Source organism: Ranitomeya imitator, chromosome 2 (assembly GCF_032444005.1).
Source record: "Ranitomeya imitator isolate aRanImi1 chromosome 2, aRanImi1.pri, whole genome shotgun sequence".
NCBI classification, from domain to species: domain Eukaryota; kingdom Metazoa; phylum Chordata; class Amphibia; order Anura; family Dendrobatidae; genus Ranitomeya; species Ranitomeya imitator.
This window is the reverse complement of record NC_091283.1, coordinates 847,672,178-847,691,499: the sequence shown is the minus strand read 5'-3', so window position 1 is coordinate 847,691,499 and position 19,322 is coordinate 847,672,178. Positions and strand designations below refer to the sequence as shown.

At 51.0% G+C, this 19,322-nt stretch overlaps 1 protein-coding gene across 16 annotated transcripts in view; it reads left to right on the top strand.

Moving 5' to 3' along the window:
- ABLIM1 (actin binding LIM protein 1) overlaps positions 1 to 18,261 on the top strand; it is a 330,044-nt gene extending 311,783 nt beyond the window's left edge. For 10 of the 16 annotated variants that reach the window (XM_069754369.1, XM_069754366.1, XM_069754372.1 and 7 more), the window contains 4 exons: positions 1,375 to 1,463; positions 3,890 to 3,986; positions 4,943 to 5,007; positions 5,983 to 6,131. In XM_069754369.1, coding sequence (XP_069610470.1) covers positions 1,375 to 1,463; positions 3,890 to 3,986; positions 4,943 to 5,007; positions 5,983 to 6,063 — 332 coding nt within the window. In that variant the 3' untranslated portion in view covers positions 6,064 to 6,131. Of the gene's footprint in view, positions 1 to 1,374; positions 1,464 to 3,889; positions 3,987 to 4,942; positions 5,008 to 5,982; positions 6,136 to 12,379; positions 12,455 to 12,788; positions 12,870 to 16,961 lie in introns of those variants that run through there. The other 6 variants (XM_069754375.1, XM_069754382.1, XM_069754380.1 and 3 more) reach the window with 1 other exon arrangement.
- Positions 18,262 to 19,322: the final 1,061 nt, after the last annotated feature.

Sequence of the window (19,322 nt, the reverse complement as noted above, 5' to 3'; positions counted from 1 at the left end):
TGAGCCGTGTAATCATTATGATTAGTCATATCTCTAAATCACCGAGCCATGTAATCAGCGCGATCAATCACATCTCCAGATCACTGAGCCCAATAATCAGTGAGATCAGTCTCGTCTCCTGATGATTGAGTCCTATTATCCATGTGATCACTCGCGTCTCCTGATTACTGAGCCCTGTAAACCTTGTAATCAGTCACATCTTCAGATCACTGAGCCCTGTGATCAGTACGCCCATCCTCGTCTCCTGGTCACCGAGCCATGTAATCAGTGCGATCAGTCTCAACTCTTGATCACTGAGCCCTGTAATCAGTGCGATCAGCCTCATCTCCTGATCACTGAGCCCTGTAATCCATGCGATCAGTCGCATGTGCAGATCACCAGGAGCCATGTAATCAGTACGATCAGTCTCGTCTGCTGATCACTGAGCCATGTAATCAGTACGATCAGTCTCGTCTGCTGATCACTGAGCCATGTAATCAGTGCAATTAGTGCCATCTCCTGATCACTGAGCCCTATAATCATTAATCAGTGCAGTTGGTGCCGTCTCCTGATCACTGAGCCCTATAATCAGTGCAGTTGGTGCCGTCTCCTGATCACTGAGCCATGTAATCAGTGCAATTAGTGCCATCTCCTGATCACTGAGCCCTATAATCAGTGCAGTTGGTGCCGTCTCCTGATCACTGAGCCCTATAACCAGTGCAGTTGGTGCCGTCTCCTGATCACTGAGCCCTATAATCAGTGCAGTTGGTGCCGTCTCCTGATCACTGAGCCCTATAACCAGTGCAGTTGGTGCCATCTCCTGATCACTGAGCCCTATAATCATTAATCAGTGCAGTTGGTGCCATCTCCTGATCACTGAGCCATGTAATCAGTGCAGTTGGTGCCGTCTCCTGATCACTGAGCCATGTAATGCGATCTTATTCCTGTGATAGTAGATAATATAACAGAACTATCCAGGGTTGTTTATATCGTGTCACCACGGAGACACATACTGTAGATCAATAGATAACCAGCTGCATACACAAATGTGAGGAGACTTTTCACTGTTTCTACAGTTACTTCCCTTTCCTGGTACTTGTAGTACAGCACAATAAAGCCCTGATGCGGAGGCGGACTTGTCATCTGTCACCTATTAATCCAACACTTTTTTTAAGAATCACTCCACCAAAATGAGTCTTATACTGAACCCTGGAGAAGGGAGTGGTTTTTGGTTGTTTTATGTTTATCCTCGTTAAGCCCAGAATCGTACTTCTATTTGGGGTAGAGTCGGCCTGGAGAAACTTTATCCTCCGACAATAAACTATAACTTATGGGATGAAGTAATGAGATGATTCATTACAGCCTGGTCCTAATTACTGTTTTTTCTGGAATCAGGGGACACACGACGAAGATCGAGCGGCCGGGAGGAAGAAGATGAGGAACTGCAGAGGCGGCGACAACTCCAGGAAGAACAATTAATGAAGGTGAGAACCAGTCTGACATGGCCAGCTCCACCAGAAAACCTCCCCTGTAAATGGTACAGTCCGGGCTTTACAGTGCAACATCCCCCTATAAATGGTACAGTCTGGGCTCGACAGTGCAACATCCCCCTATAAATGGTACAGTCTGGGCTCTACAGTGCAACATCCCCCTGTAAATGGTACAGTCTGGGCTCGACAGTGCAACATCCCCCTGTAAATGGTACAGTCTGGGCTCTACAGTGCAACATCCCCCTGTAAATGGTACAGTCTGGGATCTAAATTGTAACATCCCCCTGTAAATGCTACAGTCTGGGCTCTACACTCTAACATCCCCCTGTAAATGGTACAGTCTGGGCTCTACAGTGCAACATGCCCCTGTAAATGGTACAGTCTGGGCTCTACATTGTAACATCCCCCTGTAAATGGTACAGTCTGGGCTCTACATTGTAACATCCCCCTGTAAATGGTACAGTCTGGGATCTAGATTTGTAACTTTCCCCTGTAAATGGTACAGTCTGGGCTCTACAGTGCAACATGCCCCTGTAAATGGTACAGTCTGGGCTCTACATTGTAACATCCCCCTGTAAATGGTACAGTCTGGGCTCTACATTGTAACATCCCCCTGTAAATGGTACAGTCTGGGATCTAGATTTGTAACTTTCCCCTGTAAATGGTACAGTCTGGGCTCTACAGTCTAACATTCCCTTGTAAATGGTACAGTCCGAGCTCTAAATTGTAACATCCCCCTGTAAATGGTACAGTCTGGTCTCTAGATTATAATATTCCCCTGTAAATGGTACAGTCTGGGCTCTACATTGTAACATCCCCCTGTAAATGGTACAGTCTGGGCTCTACATTGTAACATCCCCCTGTAAATGGTATCGTCTGGGCTCTACATTGTAAAATCCCCCTGTAAATGGTACAGTCTGGGCTCTGCAGTGCAACATCCCCCTGTAAATGGTACAGTCTGGGATCTAAATTGTAACATCCCTCTGTAAATGGTACAGTCTGGGCTGTACATTGTAACATCCCCCTGTAAATGGTACAGTCCGGGCTCTACAGTCTAACCTCCCCCTGTAAATGGTACAGTTCGTGCTCTAAATTGTAGCATCCCCCTGTAAATGGTACAGTCTGGGCTCTACATTGTAACATCCCCCTGTAAATGGTATCGTCTGGGCTCTACATTGTAAAATCCCCCTGTAAATGGTACAGTCTGGGCTCTGCAGTGCAACATCCCCCTGTAAATGGTACAGTCTGAGCTCTACAGTGCAACATCCCCCTGTAAATGGTACAGTCTTGGCTCTACATTGTAACATCCCCCTGTAAATGGTACAGTCTGAGCTCTACACTGCAACATCTCCCTGTAAATGGTACAGTCTGAGCTCTACAGTGCAACATCCCCCTGTAAATGGTACAGTCTGGGCTGTACATTGTATCATCCCCCTGTAAATCGTATAGTCTGGGCTGTACATTGTAACATTCCCCTGTGAATGGTACAGTCTGGGCTCTACAATGTAACATCCCCCTGTAAATGGTACAGTCTGGGCTCTATAATGTAACATCCCCCTGTAAATGGTACAGTCTGGGCTCTACAATGTAACATCCACCTGTAAATGGTACAGTCTGGGCTCTACAATGTAACATCCCCCTGTAAATGGTACAGTCCGGGCTCTACACTCTAACATCCCCCTGTAAATGGTACAGTCTGGGCTCTACAGTCTAACATCCCCTTGTAAATGGTACAGTCTGAGCTCTACAATGTAACATCCCCCTGTAAATGGTACAGTCTGGGCTCTACAATGTAACATCCCCCTGTAAATGGTACAGTCCGGGCTCTACATTGTAACATCCCCCTGTAAATGGTACAGTCTGGGCTCTACAATGTAACATCCCCCTGTAAATGGTACAGTCTGAGCTCTACAGTCTAACATCCCCCTGTAAATGGTACAGTCCGGGCTCTACAGTCTAACATCCCTCTGTAAATGGTACAGTCCGGGCTCTACATTGTAACATCCCCCTGTAAATGGTATCGTCTGGGCTCTACAGTCTAACATCCCCCTGTAAATGGTACAGTCTGGGGTCTACAGTCTAACATCCTCCTGTAAATGGTACAGTCTGGGCTCTACAATGTAAGATCCCCCTGTAAATGGTACAGTCCGGGCGCTACAGTGTAACAGTTTAGGCTCTGACACCCATTTCCCCATATTGGCAATAGTTGTCAGGATTTTTGCAACATTTTACGCAGACCTGTGGGAGCAGGAAGGGTTGTCATGTGGGCAGATTCCTTCTTGTTACATGCAGCCTGTAGGGCACATTTGGATGGGATGATTCAGATTAATCATCCACGATTTTGGCGATTCCTAACTGATTGTAGGGGACGGAGGAGCGAGGCGTCGGTGATCTCCACGTTTCTCTGTTTTTTTCTTTAGCTGAATTCGGGCCTTGGTCAGCTGATCCTGAAAGAGGAAAAGGAAAGTCGGGAGAGGCCGCAGTCCGCCAGCAAATACGACTCCGCGCTCCTGTCCTGTAAGTAGCACGGCCTAGAGTGCATGAGTCCTGCTGTAAGGGGCATATATACTGCGGCCACAGTAAGGGGCTGGGGAGGCAGAGGCACAATATCACTATATCCCCCCCCACCCCCCCAATAATCAGTATACGGGAGGCCAGAGGCACAATATCACTATATCCCCCTCCCCCCCCCAATAATTAGTATACGGGAGGCCAGAGGCACAATATCACTATATCCCTCCCCCCCCCCCCCCCCCAATAATTAGTATACGGGAGACCAGAGGCACAATATCAGTATATCCCCCAATAATCAGTATACGGGAGGCCAGAGGCACAATATCACTATATCCCCCCCCCCCCAATAATTAGTATACGGGAGACCAGAGGCACAATATCAGTATATCCCCCAATAATCAGTATACGGGAGACCAGAGGCCCAACCCCCCCAATAATCAGTATACGGGAGACCAGAAGCACAATATCACTATATCCCCCCCCCCCCCCCCAATAATCAGTATACAGGAGACAGAGGCCCAACCCCCCAATAACCAGCAATAATCAGTACATGGGAGGCCAGAGGCCCAGCCCACCTCAGTAATCAGTATATGGGGAGGTTGGAGGTACATGTTGAGCGTTAGTATATAGCTGAGGTCTGAGGCTTTGCAGGGGTTGAGACTTTGCAGGGGTTGAGGTGCACAGAGGTCTGAGGCTTTGCAGGGGTTTAAGTTTTTTCAGGGGTTGAGTTTTTGCAGGGAATGGGGTTTTGCAGGGGTTGAGGCTTTGCAGGGGTTGAGGCTTGGCAGGGGTTGAGGTTTTGCAGGGGTTGAGGCTTGGCAGGGGTTGAGGTTTTGCAGGGGTTGAGGCTTGGCAGAGGTTGAGGCTTGGCAGGGGTTGAGGCGTGCAGAACTTCAGACCTCGCTGCTGTCACTTGTGGGATCTATTTCTGATGCAGTGAAATGTTTTCATCTTTTCAGCTCTTCGTTCTGATGCATCTAAGACGTCTTCACTCCCGGGATACGGACGGAATGGCCTTCATCGGGTGCGGATCACCTCAACATTTTGTTATTTCCATGGTCAAGTACAAGAGTTTACAATCTACTTTTTCCATGATAATCTGTCCACCATGGGGCGCAGTTATGTTGGAGTTTATGGATTAATTACTTCTCTATAACCTCTAATTAGCAGCAATGTCTTGCGCTGACCATGATAAAAGATTCATATTCTCATGGGAAGAATTGTGAAATGTCTTCCCCCCCCCCCCCCAGCAGATCCTCCGCAGGCCCCCAGCAGGTCTCCCCGCAGGCCCCTGATAGGTCTCCCCGCAGGACCCCAGTAGGTTTCCCAGCAGGCCCCCTAGCAGATCTTCCATCAGGCCCGCCAGCAGATCTTCAGCAGGCCCCCCAGTATATCTCCCGGCAGGCTCCCAGTCCCGGCAGGCTCCCAAGACACCAGTAGGACCCCAATAGACCCTTAGCAGGACCCCAGTAGGCCCCTATCAGGCCTCCGTCACCCCCAAAGCCTTGGAGCTTTTATTTAGCAGCAATCTGCCTGATCTTTACAACCTTGTTATAACCCAAGTCCTAGGCATCGGGTGGAGTTGGGTCATCAGTGTGGAGCTTAAAGGGCCTCTGTTGGCACTGAATGACTTTTCAAACCAAGCACAGGCGCTCGGAGCCAATCATCTAAGTCAACTTCCACCTTCTTGGTTTCCATCTATCTCTGCCTTTTTATGGATCCATGAAGCCAGAGCTGTCAATCAAAGAAGACTGGGTGGGGGGGATTGCAGGGGAAAAGCAGGTGTGAAGGTGTAATATGTAAATGATCGGCCGCCATGATGCCCGAGCCGCGGTGCTGGGATTGTGCAGTCATTCTGTGCTGACAGAGACCCTTTAAATGTAAAGGTTGAATCTTCTGCACAATGATCAAGTGCTGGATTTCCATTTCTCTGGAATGTCTGCTGCTGCTGCGCTGCGTTTCCTAGTATGGTGGTTTATGCTCTTTTTCTCCCTTGCAGCCGATGTCCACGGATTTCGTCCAGTACGACAGTTATGCAGATGTCAGCGGCGGGGTCCGAGGTGAGATAGTAATCATATAATAATGTGCATCGCACTGACGGGTCGTGCGCCCTCCGCTCACCTCTGTCTCCTCTCTCCTTGCAGATTATCAGGTAGGTGTCTCGGTGTGTGGCGCCTGCTGCTGTAAGTCTCCTTATGCTCCTGTTATTGCCACAGCTCCACGCTGCCCTCTGTGGTGAGAGATGGTATTGAGTCACATGTACAGATAGAAGCCGTGCAGATTGTGCGTTCTCTCTGTTTCCATCTTTGTGATATTAGTATAGTGATAGTTTAGTTGTGGTGTGTAGTGTAGCACTGGTGCCTTATGTGTACTGGTGTATAGTGTGTCTGATGGGGCATTATCTGTGCTTACTTGTGCATTGTGTGTTTTGTTTGTAAAATGTATGTGTGCTGGTGCATTATGTGTGTATGTGTGCATCATGCATTGTGTATGTGCATTACGTGCGCTGGTGCATTGTGTGTGTACACTGGTGCATTATGTGCGCTGGTGCATTGTGTGTGTACACTGGCGCATTATGTGCGCTGGTTCATTGTGTGTGTACACTGGCGCATTATGTGCGCTGGTGCATTGTGTGTGTACACTGGCGCATTATGTGCGCTGGTTCATTGTGTGTGTACACTGGCGCATTATGTGCGCTGGTGCTTTGTGCGTGTTCTGGTGTATTGTGTGTGCTGGTACTTTGTGCTTCTCCTGGTGCTGTGTGTGTGTATGCGGTGGTGCTTTGTGCGTGCTGGTGCTTTGTGCGTGTTCTGGTGTATTGTGTGTATGTGCTGGTACTTTGTGTGTGCTGGTGCTTTGTGCTTGTTCTCGTGTATTGTGTGTGTGCTGGTGCTTTGTGTTTGTTCTGGTGTATTGTGTGTGTGCCTGTGCTTTGTGTTTGTTCTGGTGTATTGTGTGTGTGCTGGTGCTTTGTGCTTGTTCTGGTGTATTGTGTGTGCCTGTGCTTTGTGCTTGTTCTGGTGTATTGTGGGTGTGCTGGTGCTTTGTGCTTGTTCTGGTGTATTGTGTGTGTGCGCCTGTGCTTTGTGCTTGTTCTGGTGTATTGTGTGTGTGCTGGTGCTTTGTGCTTGTTCTGGTGTATTGTGTGTGTGCCTGTGCTTTGTGCTTGTTCTGGTGTATTGTGCGTGTGCTGGTGCTTTGTGCTTGTTCTGGTGTATTGTGTGTGTGCCTGTGCTTTGTGCTTGTTCTGGTGTATTGTGCGTGTGCTGGTGCTTTGTGCTTGTTCTGGTGTATTGTGTGTGTGCCTGTGCTTTGTGCTTGTTCTGGTGTATTGTGTGTGTGCTGGTGCTTTGTGTGTGCTGGTGCTTTGTGCTTGTTCTCGTGTATTGTGTGTGTGCTGGTGCTTTGTGCTTGTTCTCATATATTGTGTGTGTGCTGGTGCTTTGTGCTTGTTCTCATATATTGTGTGTGTGCCTGTGCTTTGGGCTTGTTTTGGTGTATTGTGCGTGTGCTGGTGCTTTGTGCTTGTTCTCGTGTATTGTGTGTGTGCCTGTACTTTGTGCTTGTTCTGGTGTATTGTGCGTGTGCTGGTGCTTTGTGCTTGTTCTGGTGTATTGTGTGTGTGCCTGTGCTTTGTGCTTGTTCTGGTGTATTGTGCGTGTGCTGGTGCTTTGTGCTTGTTCTGGTGTATTGTGTGTGTGCCTGTGCTTTGGGCTTGTTCTGGTGTATTGTGCGTGTGCTGGTGCTTTGTGCTTGTTCTGGTGTATTGTGTGTGTGCCTGTGCTTTGTGCTTGTTCTGGTGTATTGTGTGTGTGCTGGTGCTTTGTGCTTGTTCTGGTGTATTGTGTTTGTGCTGGTGCTTTGTGCTTGTTCTGGTGTATTGTGTGTGTGCTGGTGCTTTGTGTGTGCTGGTGCTTTGTGCTTGTTCTGGTGTATTGTGTGTGTGCTGGTGCTTTGTGCTTGTTCTCATATATTGTGTGTGTGCCTGTGCTTTGGGCTTGTTCTGGTGTATTGTGCGTGTGCTGGTGCTTTGCTTGTTCTGGTGTATTGTGTGTGTGCCTGTGCTTTGTGCTTGTTCTGGTGTATTGTGTGTGTGCTGGTGCTTTGTGCTTGTTCTGGTGTATTGTGTTTGTGCTGGTGCTTTGTGCGTGTTCTGGTGTATTGTGTGTGTGCTGGTGCTTTGTGTGTGCTGGTGCTTTGTGCTTGTTCTCGTGTATTGTGTGTGTGCTGGTGCTTTGTGCTTGTTCTCATATATTGTGTGTGTGCTGGTGCTTTGTGCTTGTTCTGGTGTATTGTGTGTGTGCCTGTGCTTTGTGCTTGTTCTGGTGCTTTGTGCGTGTTCTGGTGTATTGTGTGTGTGCTGGTGCTTTGTGTGTGCTGGTGCTTTGTGCTTGTTCTCGTGTATTGTGTGTGTGCTGGTGCTTTGTGCTTGTTCTCATATATTGTGTGTGTGCTGGTGCTTTGTGCTTGTTCTCGTGTATTGTGTGTGTGCCTGTGCTTTGGGCTTGTTCTGGTGTATTGTGCTTGTGCTGGTGCTTTGTGCTTGTTCTGGTGTATTGTGTGTGTGCCTGTGCTTTGTGCTTGTTCTGGTGTATTGTGTGTGTGCTGGTGCTTTGTGCTTGTTCTGGTGTATTGTGTGTGTGCCTGTGCTTTGTGCTTGTTCTGGTGTATTGTGTGTGTGCTGGTGCTTTGTGCTTGTTCTGGTGTATTGTGTTTGTGCTGGTGCTTTGTGCTTGTTCTGGTGTATTGTGTGTGTGCTGGTGCTTTGTGTTTGTTCTGGTGTATTGTGTGTGTGCTGGTGCTTTGTGCTTGTTCTGGTGTATTGTGTGTGTGCTGGTGCTTTGTGTGTGCTGGTGCTTTGTGCTTGTTCTCGTGTATTGTGTGTGTGCTGGTGCTTTGTGCTTGTTCTAGTGTATTGTGTGTGTGCTGGTGCTTTGTGCTTGTTCTCATATATTGTGTTTGTGCCTGTGCTTTGGGCTTGTTCTGGTGTATTGTGCATGTGCTGGTGCTTTGTGCTTGTTCTGGTGTATTGTGTGTGTGCCTGTGCTTTGTGCTTGTTCTGGTGTATTGTGTGTGTGCTGGTGCTTTGTGCTTGTTCTGGTGTATTGTGTTTGTGCTGGTGCTTTGTGCGTGTTCTGGTGTATTGTGTGTGTGCTGGTGCTTTGTGTGTGCTGGTGCTTTGTGCTTGTTCTCATGTATTGTGTGTGTGCTGGTGCTTTGTGCTTGTTCTCATGTATTGTGTGTGTGCTGGTGCTTTGTGCTTGTTCTGGTGTATTGTGTGTGTGTGCCTGTGCTTTGTGCGTGTGCTGAGTGCATTCTGGTACGGGCAACCTATGATTACTGTGACAGTCATGCAATGCTTGGCTCCTCCTGTGGGGGCACTGCAGGAAAAGCAAACAGTTGCAACCAAGTTCCTTCCCAGGATTTCAGCTGGTTGCTGCGGACACCATGTTATAGACGTATCACCTTGGTCCAATCGAAGAAATTAAGATTCTGGAGTCCTGGCGGCCAAAGCGGTTGTCACACAGATCTCCAGGAATCACATACAACTAAGAAATCTGGAGAATTTACTCCATGATCTTTATTTATCTGTCATGTATACCAGTGCTGTTCTCCTTGTCCCATAGTATATAGCGCTGCTGTGCAGGAGTCTAGTGCCCCTTGTCCTTCGGTATAAAGCACTGCTGTGCAGGAGTCCAGCGCTCCTTGTCCCATGGTATAAAGCACTGCTGTGCAGGAGTCCAGCGCTCCTTGTCCCATGGTATATAGCACTACTGTGCAGGAGTCCAGCGCTCCTTGTCCCATGGTATATAGCACTGATGTGCATGAGTCCAGCGCTCCTTGTCCCATGATATATAGCACTGCTGTGCAGGAGTCCTGCGCTCCTTGTCCCATGGTATATAGCACTGCTGTGCAGGAGTCCAGCGCTCCTTGTCCCATGGTATATAGCACTGCTGTGCAGGAGTCCAGCGCTCCTTGTCCCATGGTATATAGCACTACTGTGCAGGAGTCCAGCGCTCCTTGTCCCATGGTATAAAGCACTGCTGTGCAGGAGTCCAGCGCTCCTTGTCCCATGGTATATAGCACTGCTGTGCAGGAGGCCAGCGCTCCTTGTCCCATGGTATATAGCACTGCTATGCAAGAGTCCAGCGCTCCTTGTCCCATGGTATATAGCACTGCTGTGCAGGAGTCCAGCGCTCCTTGTCCCATGGTATAAAGCACTGCTGTGCAGGAGTCCAGCGCTCCTTGTCCCATGGTATATAGCACTGCTGTGCAGGAGTCCAGCGCTCCTTGTCCCATGGTATATAGCATTGCTGTGCAGGAGTCCAGCGCTCCTTGTTCCATGGTATATAGCACTGCTGTGCAGGAGTCTAGTGCCCCTTGTCCCTCGGTATAAAGCACTGTTGTGCAGGAGTCTAGTGCTCCTTGTCCCATGGTATAAAGCACTGCTGTGCAGAAGTCTAGTGCCCCTTGTCCCTCGGTATAAGGCACTGCTGTGCAGGAGTCCAGCGCTCCTTGTCCCATGGTATATAGCACTGCTGTTCAGGAGTGCAGCGCTCCTTGTCCCATGGTATATAGCACTGATGTGCAGGAGTCCAGCGCTCCTTGTCCCATGGTATATAGCACTGCTGTGCAGGAGTCCAGCGCTCCTTGTCCCATGGTATATAGCACTGCTGTGCAGGACTCCAGTGCTCCTTGTCCCATGGTATATAGCACTGCTGTGCAGGAGTCCAGCGCTCCTTGTCCAATGGTATATAGCACTGCTGTGCATGAGTCCAGCGCTCCTTGTTCCATGGTATATAGCACTGCTGTGCAGGAGTCTAGTGCCCCTTGTCCCTCGGTATAAAGCACTGCTGTGCAGGAGTCTAGTGCTCCTTGTCCCATGGTATATAGCACTGCTGTGCAGGAGTCTAGTGCCCCTTGTCCCTCGGTATAAAGCACTGCTGTGCAGGAGTCTAGTGCCCCTTGTCCCTCGGTATAAAGCACTGCTGTGCAGGAGTCTAGTGCTCCTTGTCCCATGGTATAAAGCACTGCTGTGCAGGAGACCAGTGCTCCTTGTCCCATGGTTTAAAGCACTGCTGTGCAGGAGTCCAGCGCTCCTTGTCCCATGGTATATAGCACTGCTGTGCAGGAGTCCAGCACTTCTTGTCCCATGGTATATAGCACTGATGTGCAGGAATCCAGCGCTCCTTGTCCCATGGTATATAGCACTGCTGTGCAGGAGTCCAGCGCTCCTTGTCCCATGGTATAAAGCACTGCTGTACAGGACTCCAGCGCTCCTTGTCCCATGGTATATAGCACTGATGTGCAGGAGTCCAGCACTCCTTGTCCCATGGTATATAGCACTGCTGTGCAGGAGTCCAGCGCTCCTTGTCCCATGGTATATAGCACTGCTGTGCAGGAGTCCAGCGCTCCTTGTCCCATGGTATATAACACTCCCGTGCAGGAGTCTAGTGCCCCTTGTCCCTCGGTATAAAGCACTGCTGTGCAGGAATTTAGTGCCCCTTGTCCCTCGGTATAAAACACTGCTGTGCAGGAGTTTAGTGCTCCTTGTCCTTCGGTATAAAACACTGCTGTGCAGGAGTCCAGCGCTCCTTGTCCCTCGGTATAAAGCACTGCTGTGCAGGAGTCCAGCGCTCCTTGTCCCTCGGTATAAAACACTGCTGTGCAGGAATCTAGTGCCCCTTGTCCCTCGGTTTAAAGCACTGCTGTGCAGGAGTTTAGTGCTCCTTGTCCAATGGTATATAGCACTGCTGTGCAGGAGTCCAGCGCTCCTTGTCCCATGGTATATAGCACTGCTGTGCAGGAGTCCAGCGCTCCTTGTCCCTCGGTTTAAAGCACTGCTGTGCAGGAGTTTAGTGCTCCTTGTCCCTCGGTATAAAGCACTGCTGTGCAGGAGTTTAGTGCCCCTTGTCCCTCGGTATAAAGCACTGCTGTGCAGGAGGCCAGCGCTGCCTTCGCCGTCTTACTTGGCCCTCTGTCCTGTCCTGTGCACTGCTCCAGTCGCCTCGGTGCTGCAGAGTCCTGAGAACAGATCCGGGGAGTGAGAACATTTCAGCTTTATTGTTGGTACCAGTGAACGGCAGCGAATTGTCCGGTCTGTTGGTAAAACAATGAAGCCAAGATGAGGTTGATGGCTGACCTGCTGCAGTTCTCCATCGTCACCAGCAGGTGGCAGTGTGGGGGGGCAATGGATAAAGTAGTGTGGACCCCATTATAGTCAGATGTGGCCCTGAGCTGTAACGCCGCCTCCCTGCCTAATCCCTGTCCTTGTGCCTAGACCCGCGTGGGGCTCATCTTCTTAGCTGCATGTGTGACGTGTCCTGGATGTCGTGTGCTGGTTCCCTCCCGGCTTTCTGTGTAACTAGTGCTTCTCTAAATGTTTTTCCACATAGTCACTACCAGATGGCCATGTTCCCGTCATGAGAATGGATAGGGGAGTGTCAATGCCTAACATGCTGGAGCCTAAGGCAAGTGTGCATGTACCAGGTGGTGGGTCTGCACGGGGGGCACAGCACCTTGGTGGAGGATGGTTCCCTTGACTTTGGCTTTTTGGGTGCCGATAATTGTGGGCTTCTCTATTGGGGGAGGTCGGGTGGATGTCCTAAATCTGAAGTCTTCACTTTGGGGGTCCTGCAATCTACCTATCGGTCCCACTGGCCGCCATTGTGCTTTATGATGGAGACTCGCCATGGTTTGCACTCTCTTATGCTGCCCTCTATACGTTACGAGGGTGGTCTATTAGGTGGGTCTCCCGATGGGTCCTTGTGTCCCTCGCTGACACTTCTGTTCGCTTCTTTCTAGATTTACTCGTACGAGATGCTGTTGGTAACAAACCGAGGCCGCAACAAGATGCTGAGAGACGTGGACAGGACCAGACTGGAGGTAACGGGCATGGCCGTCCGCATATAATGCAGCGATCAGCGCCATCTCCTTACTGAGCTCCACGGCAAGGACCAAGCCTGGTCACCGATGGTGGAGCTGGGGTGTGCGGGATGACGCCTCTAGACAGGTCGTGACCCCTTGACGTCCATATTGGATTGTTATTAAGGGGGCGTCTTCCAGGAAGGGAGGACGTCATGGGATGATCTCCATCATCTGGAAGTCATCATCACAAACTCTATTGCCCAATCATATGAGCGGCGTCCAGGAGAGACCGAAACCCTGGACCGTGACCCCGAATCTGCTGCCATTAACACTTTCCTGACCAGAATGTGTGCTAAACATAGTGAACATTTCAGGGCACAATTCATCGTTTGCATTTTGTTTTTTCACTTTTCTTTCTTGTGAAATTCATTGACTTTTTTTTACACTCGATTCTTTTTATTTTATAATTTTTCTTGTTAGATCAAAAAGTTGCTTGTTCATCAAAAATATTGCAAAAATTTCAGACGTACATAAAATCACACGTGGACAAAATCTGCTCAAACTTTAAAAAACTTTAAAAAAGTAGCAAACTTCAAAAAAAAACAAAAAACTGCACCAACAATGGGAACAATGGGCAACACATAGAATAGACTTTAAAAATGGCGCAAATTAGGCGAACAATAAGACACAAATGTAAAACAGTCGAAAAACACCGGATAAAAAAGTGACTCGGGCTCTTCATTTGTGAGATCTGCCCCTCTGTCCGCCCTTCTGTCACGGCCTCGGCTTCACAGATCGGACGAGTATGGTGATCATTCTCCGCTGCCCCCACATCACTGCGTCTCTAAGCAGACGTACTGCACCGGGGTCCGGGAGCGTCGGTCTGTCCTCCAGCAGGTCCTAAGGCCAGACACTTCTGGACCCTGCAGCGGGGGGATTATGTGATAGGACGGGGATAATATGTATCATGTTATTGATTCTAGCTTCTCCCTTTATATGGGTTCCTGGGGGCTCCCTGGTTTCCCTCCCTGGGGGGTCCCCTGGTTTCCCTCCCTGGGGGTTCCCTGGTTTCCCTCCCTGGAGGTTCCCTGGTTTCCCTCCCTGGGGGTCCCCTGGTTTCCCTCCCTGGTTCCTGGGGGCCCCCTGGTTTCCCTCCCTGGGGGTCCCCTGGTTTCCCTCCCTGAGGGTCCCCTGGTTTCCCTCCCTGGGGGTCCCCTGGTTTCCCTCCCTGGGGGACCCCTGGTTTCCCTCCCTAGGTGCTCCCTGGTTTCCCTCCCTGGGGGTCCCCTGGTTTCCCTCCCTGGGGGGGTCCCCTGGTTTCCCTCCCTGGGTGCTCCCTGGTTTCCCTCCCTGGGGGTCCCCTGGTTTCCCTCCCTGGGTGCTCCCTGGTTTCCCTCCCTGGGGGTCCCCTGGTTTCCCTCTCTGGGGGTCCCCTGGCTTCTCTCCCTGGGGGTGTCCCCTGGTTGTGCTCCCTGGTTTCCCTCCCTGGGGGTCCTATGGTTGTGCTCCCTGGTTTCCCTCCCTGGGGGGGTCCCCTGGTTTCCCTCCTTGGGGGGGGGTCCCCTGGTTTCCCTCCCTGGGTGCTCCCTGGTTTCCCTCCCTGGGGGTCCCCTGGTTTCCCTCCCTGGGGGGGTCCCCTGGTTTCCCTCCCTGGGGGGTCCCCTGGTTTCCCTCCCTGGGGGGTCCCCTGGTTTCCCTCTCTGAGGGTCCCCTGGATTCCCTCCCTGGGGGGGTCCCCTGATTTCCCTTCCAGGGGGTCCCCTGGCTTCCCTCCCTGGGGGGGTCCCCTGATTTCCCTTCCTGGGGGTCCCCTGGTTTCCCTCCCTGGGGGTCCCCTGGTTTCCCTCCCTGGGGGGGTCCCCTGCTTTCCCTCCCTGGGTGCTCCCTGGTTTCCCTCCCTGGGGGTCCCCTGGCTTCCCTCCCTGGGGGGGGTCCCCTGGTTTCCCTCCCTGGGTGCTCCCTGGTTTCCCTCCCTGGGGGTCCCTTGGTTTCCCTCTCTGGGGGTCCCCTGGTTTCCCTCCCTGGGGGGGTCCCCTGGTTTCCCTCCCTGGGGGGGTCCCCTGGTTTTCCTCCCTGGGGGTCCCCTGGTTGTGCTCCCTGGTTTCCCTCCCTGGGGGTCCCCTGGTTTCCCTCCCTGGTTTCCCTCCCTGGGGGGGGTCCCCTGGTTTCCCTCTCTGAGGGTCCCCTGGTTTCCCTTCCTGGGGGTCCCCTGGTTTCCCTCCCTGGGTGCTCCCTGGTTTCCCTCCCTGGGGGTCCCCTGGTTTCCCTCTCTGGGGGTCCCCTGGCTTCTCTCCCTGGGGGTGTCCCCTGGTTGTGCTCCCTGGTTTCCCTCCCTGGGGGTCCTATGGTTGTGCTCCCTGGTTTCCCTCCCTGGGGGGGTCCCCTGGTTTCCCTCCTTGGGGGGGGGTCCCCTGGTTTCCCTCCCTGGGTGCTCCCTGGTTTCCCTCCCTGGGGGTCCCCTGGTTTCCCTCCCTGGGGGGTCCCCTGGTTTCCCTCCCTGGGGGGTCCCCTGGTTTCCCTCCCTGGGGGGTCCCCTAGTTTCCCTCTCTGAGGGTCCCCTGGATTCCCTCCCTGGGGGGGTCCCCTGATTTCCCTTCCAGGGGGTCCCCTGGCTTCCCTCCCTGGGGGGGTCCCCTGATTTCCCTTCCTGGGGGTCCCCTGGTTTCCCTCCCTGGGGGTCCCCTGGTTTCCCTCCCTGGGGGTCCCCTGGTTTCCCTCCCTGGGGGGGTCCCCTGCTTTCCCTCCCTGGGTGCTCCCTGGTTTCCCTCCCTGGGGGTCCCCTGGCTTCCCTCCCTGGGGGGGGTCCCCTGGTTTCCCTCCCTGGGTGCTCCCTGGTTTCCCTCCCTGGGGGTCCCTTGGTTTCCCTCTCTGGGGGTCCCCTGGTTTCCCTCCCTGGGGGGGTCCCCTGGTTTCCCTCCCTGGGGGGGTCCCCTGGTTTTCCTCCCTGGGGGTCCCCTGGTTGTGCTCCCTGGTTTCCCTCCCTGGGGGTCCCCTGGTTTCCCTCCCTGGGTGCTCCCTGGTTTCCCTCCCTGGGGGGGGTCCCCTGGTTTCCCTCTCTGAGGGTCCCCTGGTTTCCCTTCCTGGGGGTCCCCTGGTTTCCCTCCCTGGTCTTTGTGTTTCGTGTCTGCTGATTCTCGCCACGTTCTAATATAAGCACTCATGTCTGCCATCGCGCCTTCCTAAGGAAAAACTCCTATAGCTGAGCGTCATCATAGATTCCACCGTCCCGGATGTAGCGGGACGGGCCCAATTTGAGGGGGCTGCCCCGAGAGACCAGGGCCGTGTTCCCATGTCCTCATACTCTGTGTGATGACTTCTTTCTGGTGATTCTTAGACAGTGTTCACATGTAGGGTAAATGCTGCGTTTTTTCTGCAGCAGTTTTTTTTTTTTTTTTTTGCACATAACTTCTGCTGTTTCACTGTCCAAGCAAAGCGGATGTGATTTCATGAGAATTGCGCCCCCTGTGGTCTAAAGACGCCACTGAACTGTGCGGTTGGGTGATTTTTTTTTACTCGTGTCTTCTATGTGGAGCTTAAATAAAACGCAGGTAAAGAGCTGCAGATACTTTATCAAGTGCAGAAATGAAGCTTTTCTGTAACATAAGAGCACATGACCCGTCAGGGTATAAGGTAGTGTCGCTCCAGGGAGGTCGACACGTTTGGGGGCCTCATGGTTTTTCCATCTTTCTGTATAAGTTGGGAGGATTGCGCTGAAGCTGACACCTCGCTGCATCCGACACCGTCAGGGTGAGCAGCAAACGTGGCCGTTTAACCCCCTAGACCCCAGTATAAAGTACAATGTGTCACACAAAAACAGCCCCCGGATCACTGGGATCCTTGGCGTCTCCAGAGTTATTGGTGCATAAAGTGACACATGGGGTTGGTGACTAAGGCGTTAAACTCCCCATCTTCTAATATGGGATGAAGTCAATGACGGGCACCCAGCGCCCCCCACGTGGCACCGCCGAGGGCCGCTCTCTCCTGGTCCTGCTCTTGGGGGTCAGTGTCTGTTGCTATAGCGATGAGGACAGGGCAAGAAGCCACGGATTGGGGATCGTTCTGTATGAAGGTGTCATGTGACTAACGCTGCGTTTCCCCTTCTCTCACCAGCGCCATTTGGCACCTGAAGTTTTTCACGATCTTTTTAAAATGACGATCCAAGAATTTGACAAGTTGCCTCTGTGGAGACGCAATGATCTGAAGAAGCGTGCCCGGCTGTTCTGAGCGGCTGCCGTCACCGGCGTTCTAGGAAGCAATCCAATACTGCGCCCCCTTGTGGCGGGGCGGTGCGAGTGCTCAGGGCGGTGGTGTGGAAGCTCCACCGCTGATTTTTGGTGTGCCATTGGACTATGAAGAGCGAGCTGAATGCAACTGCCTGGCAATGTCTGCCTCCCGGGTCCCAATGTAAGAGGGGTGCGCGAGCCGCCTGCGTGATTCGTATGTTGTGTGTAGGAGAATGTAAGGATGGCGCCGTGTGGCTCCGCCGGGCTCCTCTGATTAGGCTTTGATAGGTTCTTGTGCCAGGAGCCGGCTCCGCGCTATAACCACATTCCCTAGAACGGCTTGGACTGTCCCGAAATTGGATTTTAGCTGAATTCCCGCCGGCCCCTGTTTCTGTTCGGCAGCGCAGGGGCAGAGTCAGTCTCCTGGAGTGGTCACCTCACTCACTTATATAGGAATCGTTCACTCCCACATGGCGCTATATCAGGCCTGTGCCGTATTTATTAACCATTGCTTTACTTTCTCTTTGTTTCGGGCATTCCGCTGCTTCATATAGGACACAAGACCCCGATGTCCCCCTCTCAGGGCCTATAGATACTGCTGTGCGGAGGCTGGAGCAATAGTAACATTGTTTCCATAGCGATTAATGAACATTGTATCAATCCTCCGGTGACATTGTATCCATCCCCTGGTCAGTCTCTACAAATGAGCATGTGAGGGGCCCCTGGTGGTGCGGTCTCTGAAGGTGGGGTGCAGTGGAGGGTCACCCTGCTTGGCCCCTGCTTCTGCCTTGGTGGGACGGTTGGTTTCTCTTGTAGCTTCTGGTTGGAGAGCGGCTCTCGAGGTTCAGGTTTTCTCTTGACATTTATCATCCTCGGCACCTACGTGTCCCCCACACATAGACAATCGGGGAGGACTGGATCGGACGGGGCGGTGACCTGCTGAGATCCAACATGACGCCGCTTATCTCTGATCATTAACCATTTAGGATATAACTGGATTTCACATATCAGGTGTATTACAGGATGAACGTACGAACATGTGTGTATGAACCCACCTCCCCATCCCCACGCCATAGCTGCAGGAGCCCCCAAATCCTGCAGTGGTGCTCTCCTGTAGGGCTGATCCGTCAGTATCGAGACCCTCATGTATATCTGTACAATCCTCAATAAAGCAAATACTACAGAAACCTCCGGCCTGGTGTAATATGTGTAATATATGTGTGCGAGTCTATCTCCTATATACTGTATATGTGCAGCTGGTATAACCTGGGCATCTCCTGTATATAATTATATGTACAGCTGGTATAACCTGGGCATCTCCTGTATATAATTATATATGTACAGCTGGTATAACCTGGGTATCTCCTGTATATAATTATACATGTACAACCGGTATAACCTGGGTATCTCCTGTATATAATTATATATGTACAGCCGGTATAACCTGGGTATCTCCTATATATAATTATATATGTACAGCCAATATAACCTGGGTATCTCCTGTATATAATTATATATGTACAGCTGGTGTAACCTGGGCATCTCCTGTATATAATTATATATGTACAGCTGGTATAACCTGGGCATCTCATGTATATATTTATACATGTACAGCTGGTATAACCTGGGCATCTCCTGTATATAATTATATATGTACAGCTGGTGTAACCTGGGCATCTCCTGTATATAATTATATATGTACAGCTGGTATAACCTGGGCATCTCATGTATATATTTATACATGTACAGCTGGTATAACCTGGGCATCTCCTGTATATAATTATATAGGTACAGCCGGTATAACCTTGGGCATCTCCTGTATATAATTATATATGTACAGCTGGTATAACCTGGGCATCTCATGTATATATTTATACATGTACAGCCGGTATAACCTGGGCATCTCCTGTATATAATTATACATGTACAGCCGGTATAACCTGGGTATCTCCTGTATACAATTATATATGAACAGCCGGTATAACGTGGGTATCTCCTGTATATAATTATATATGTACAGCTTGTATAACCTGGGTATCTTCTGTATATAATTATATATGTACAGCTGGTATAACCTGGGCATCTCCTGTTGCTAATTATATATGAACAGCCGGTATAACCTGGGTATCTCCTGTATATAATTATATATGTACAGCCGATATAACCGGAGTATGTCCTGTATATAATTATATATGTACAGCCAGTATAACCTGAGCATCTCCTGTATATAATTATATATGTACAGCGG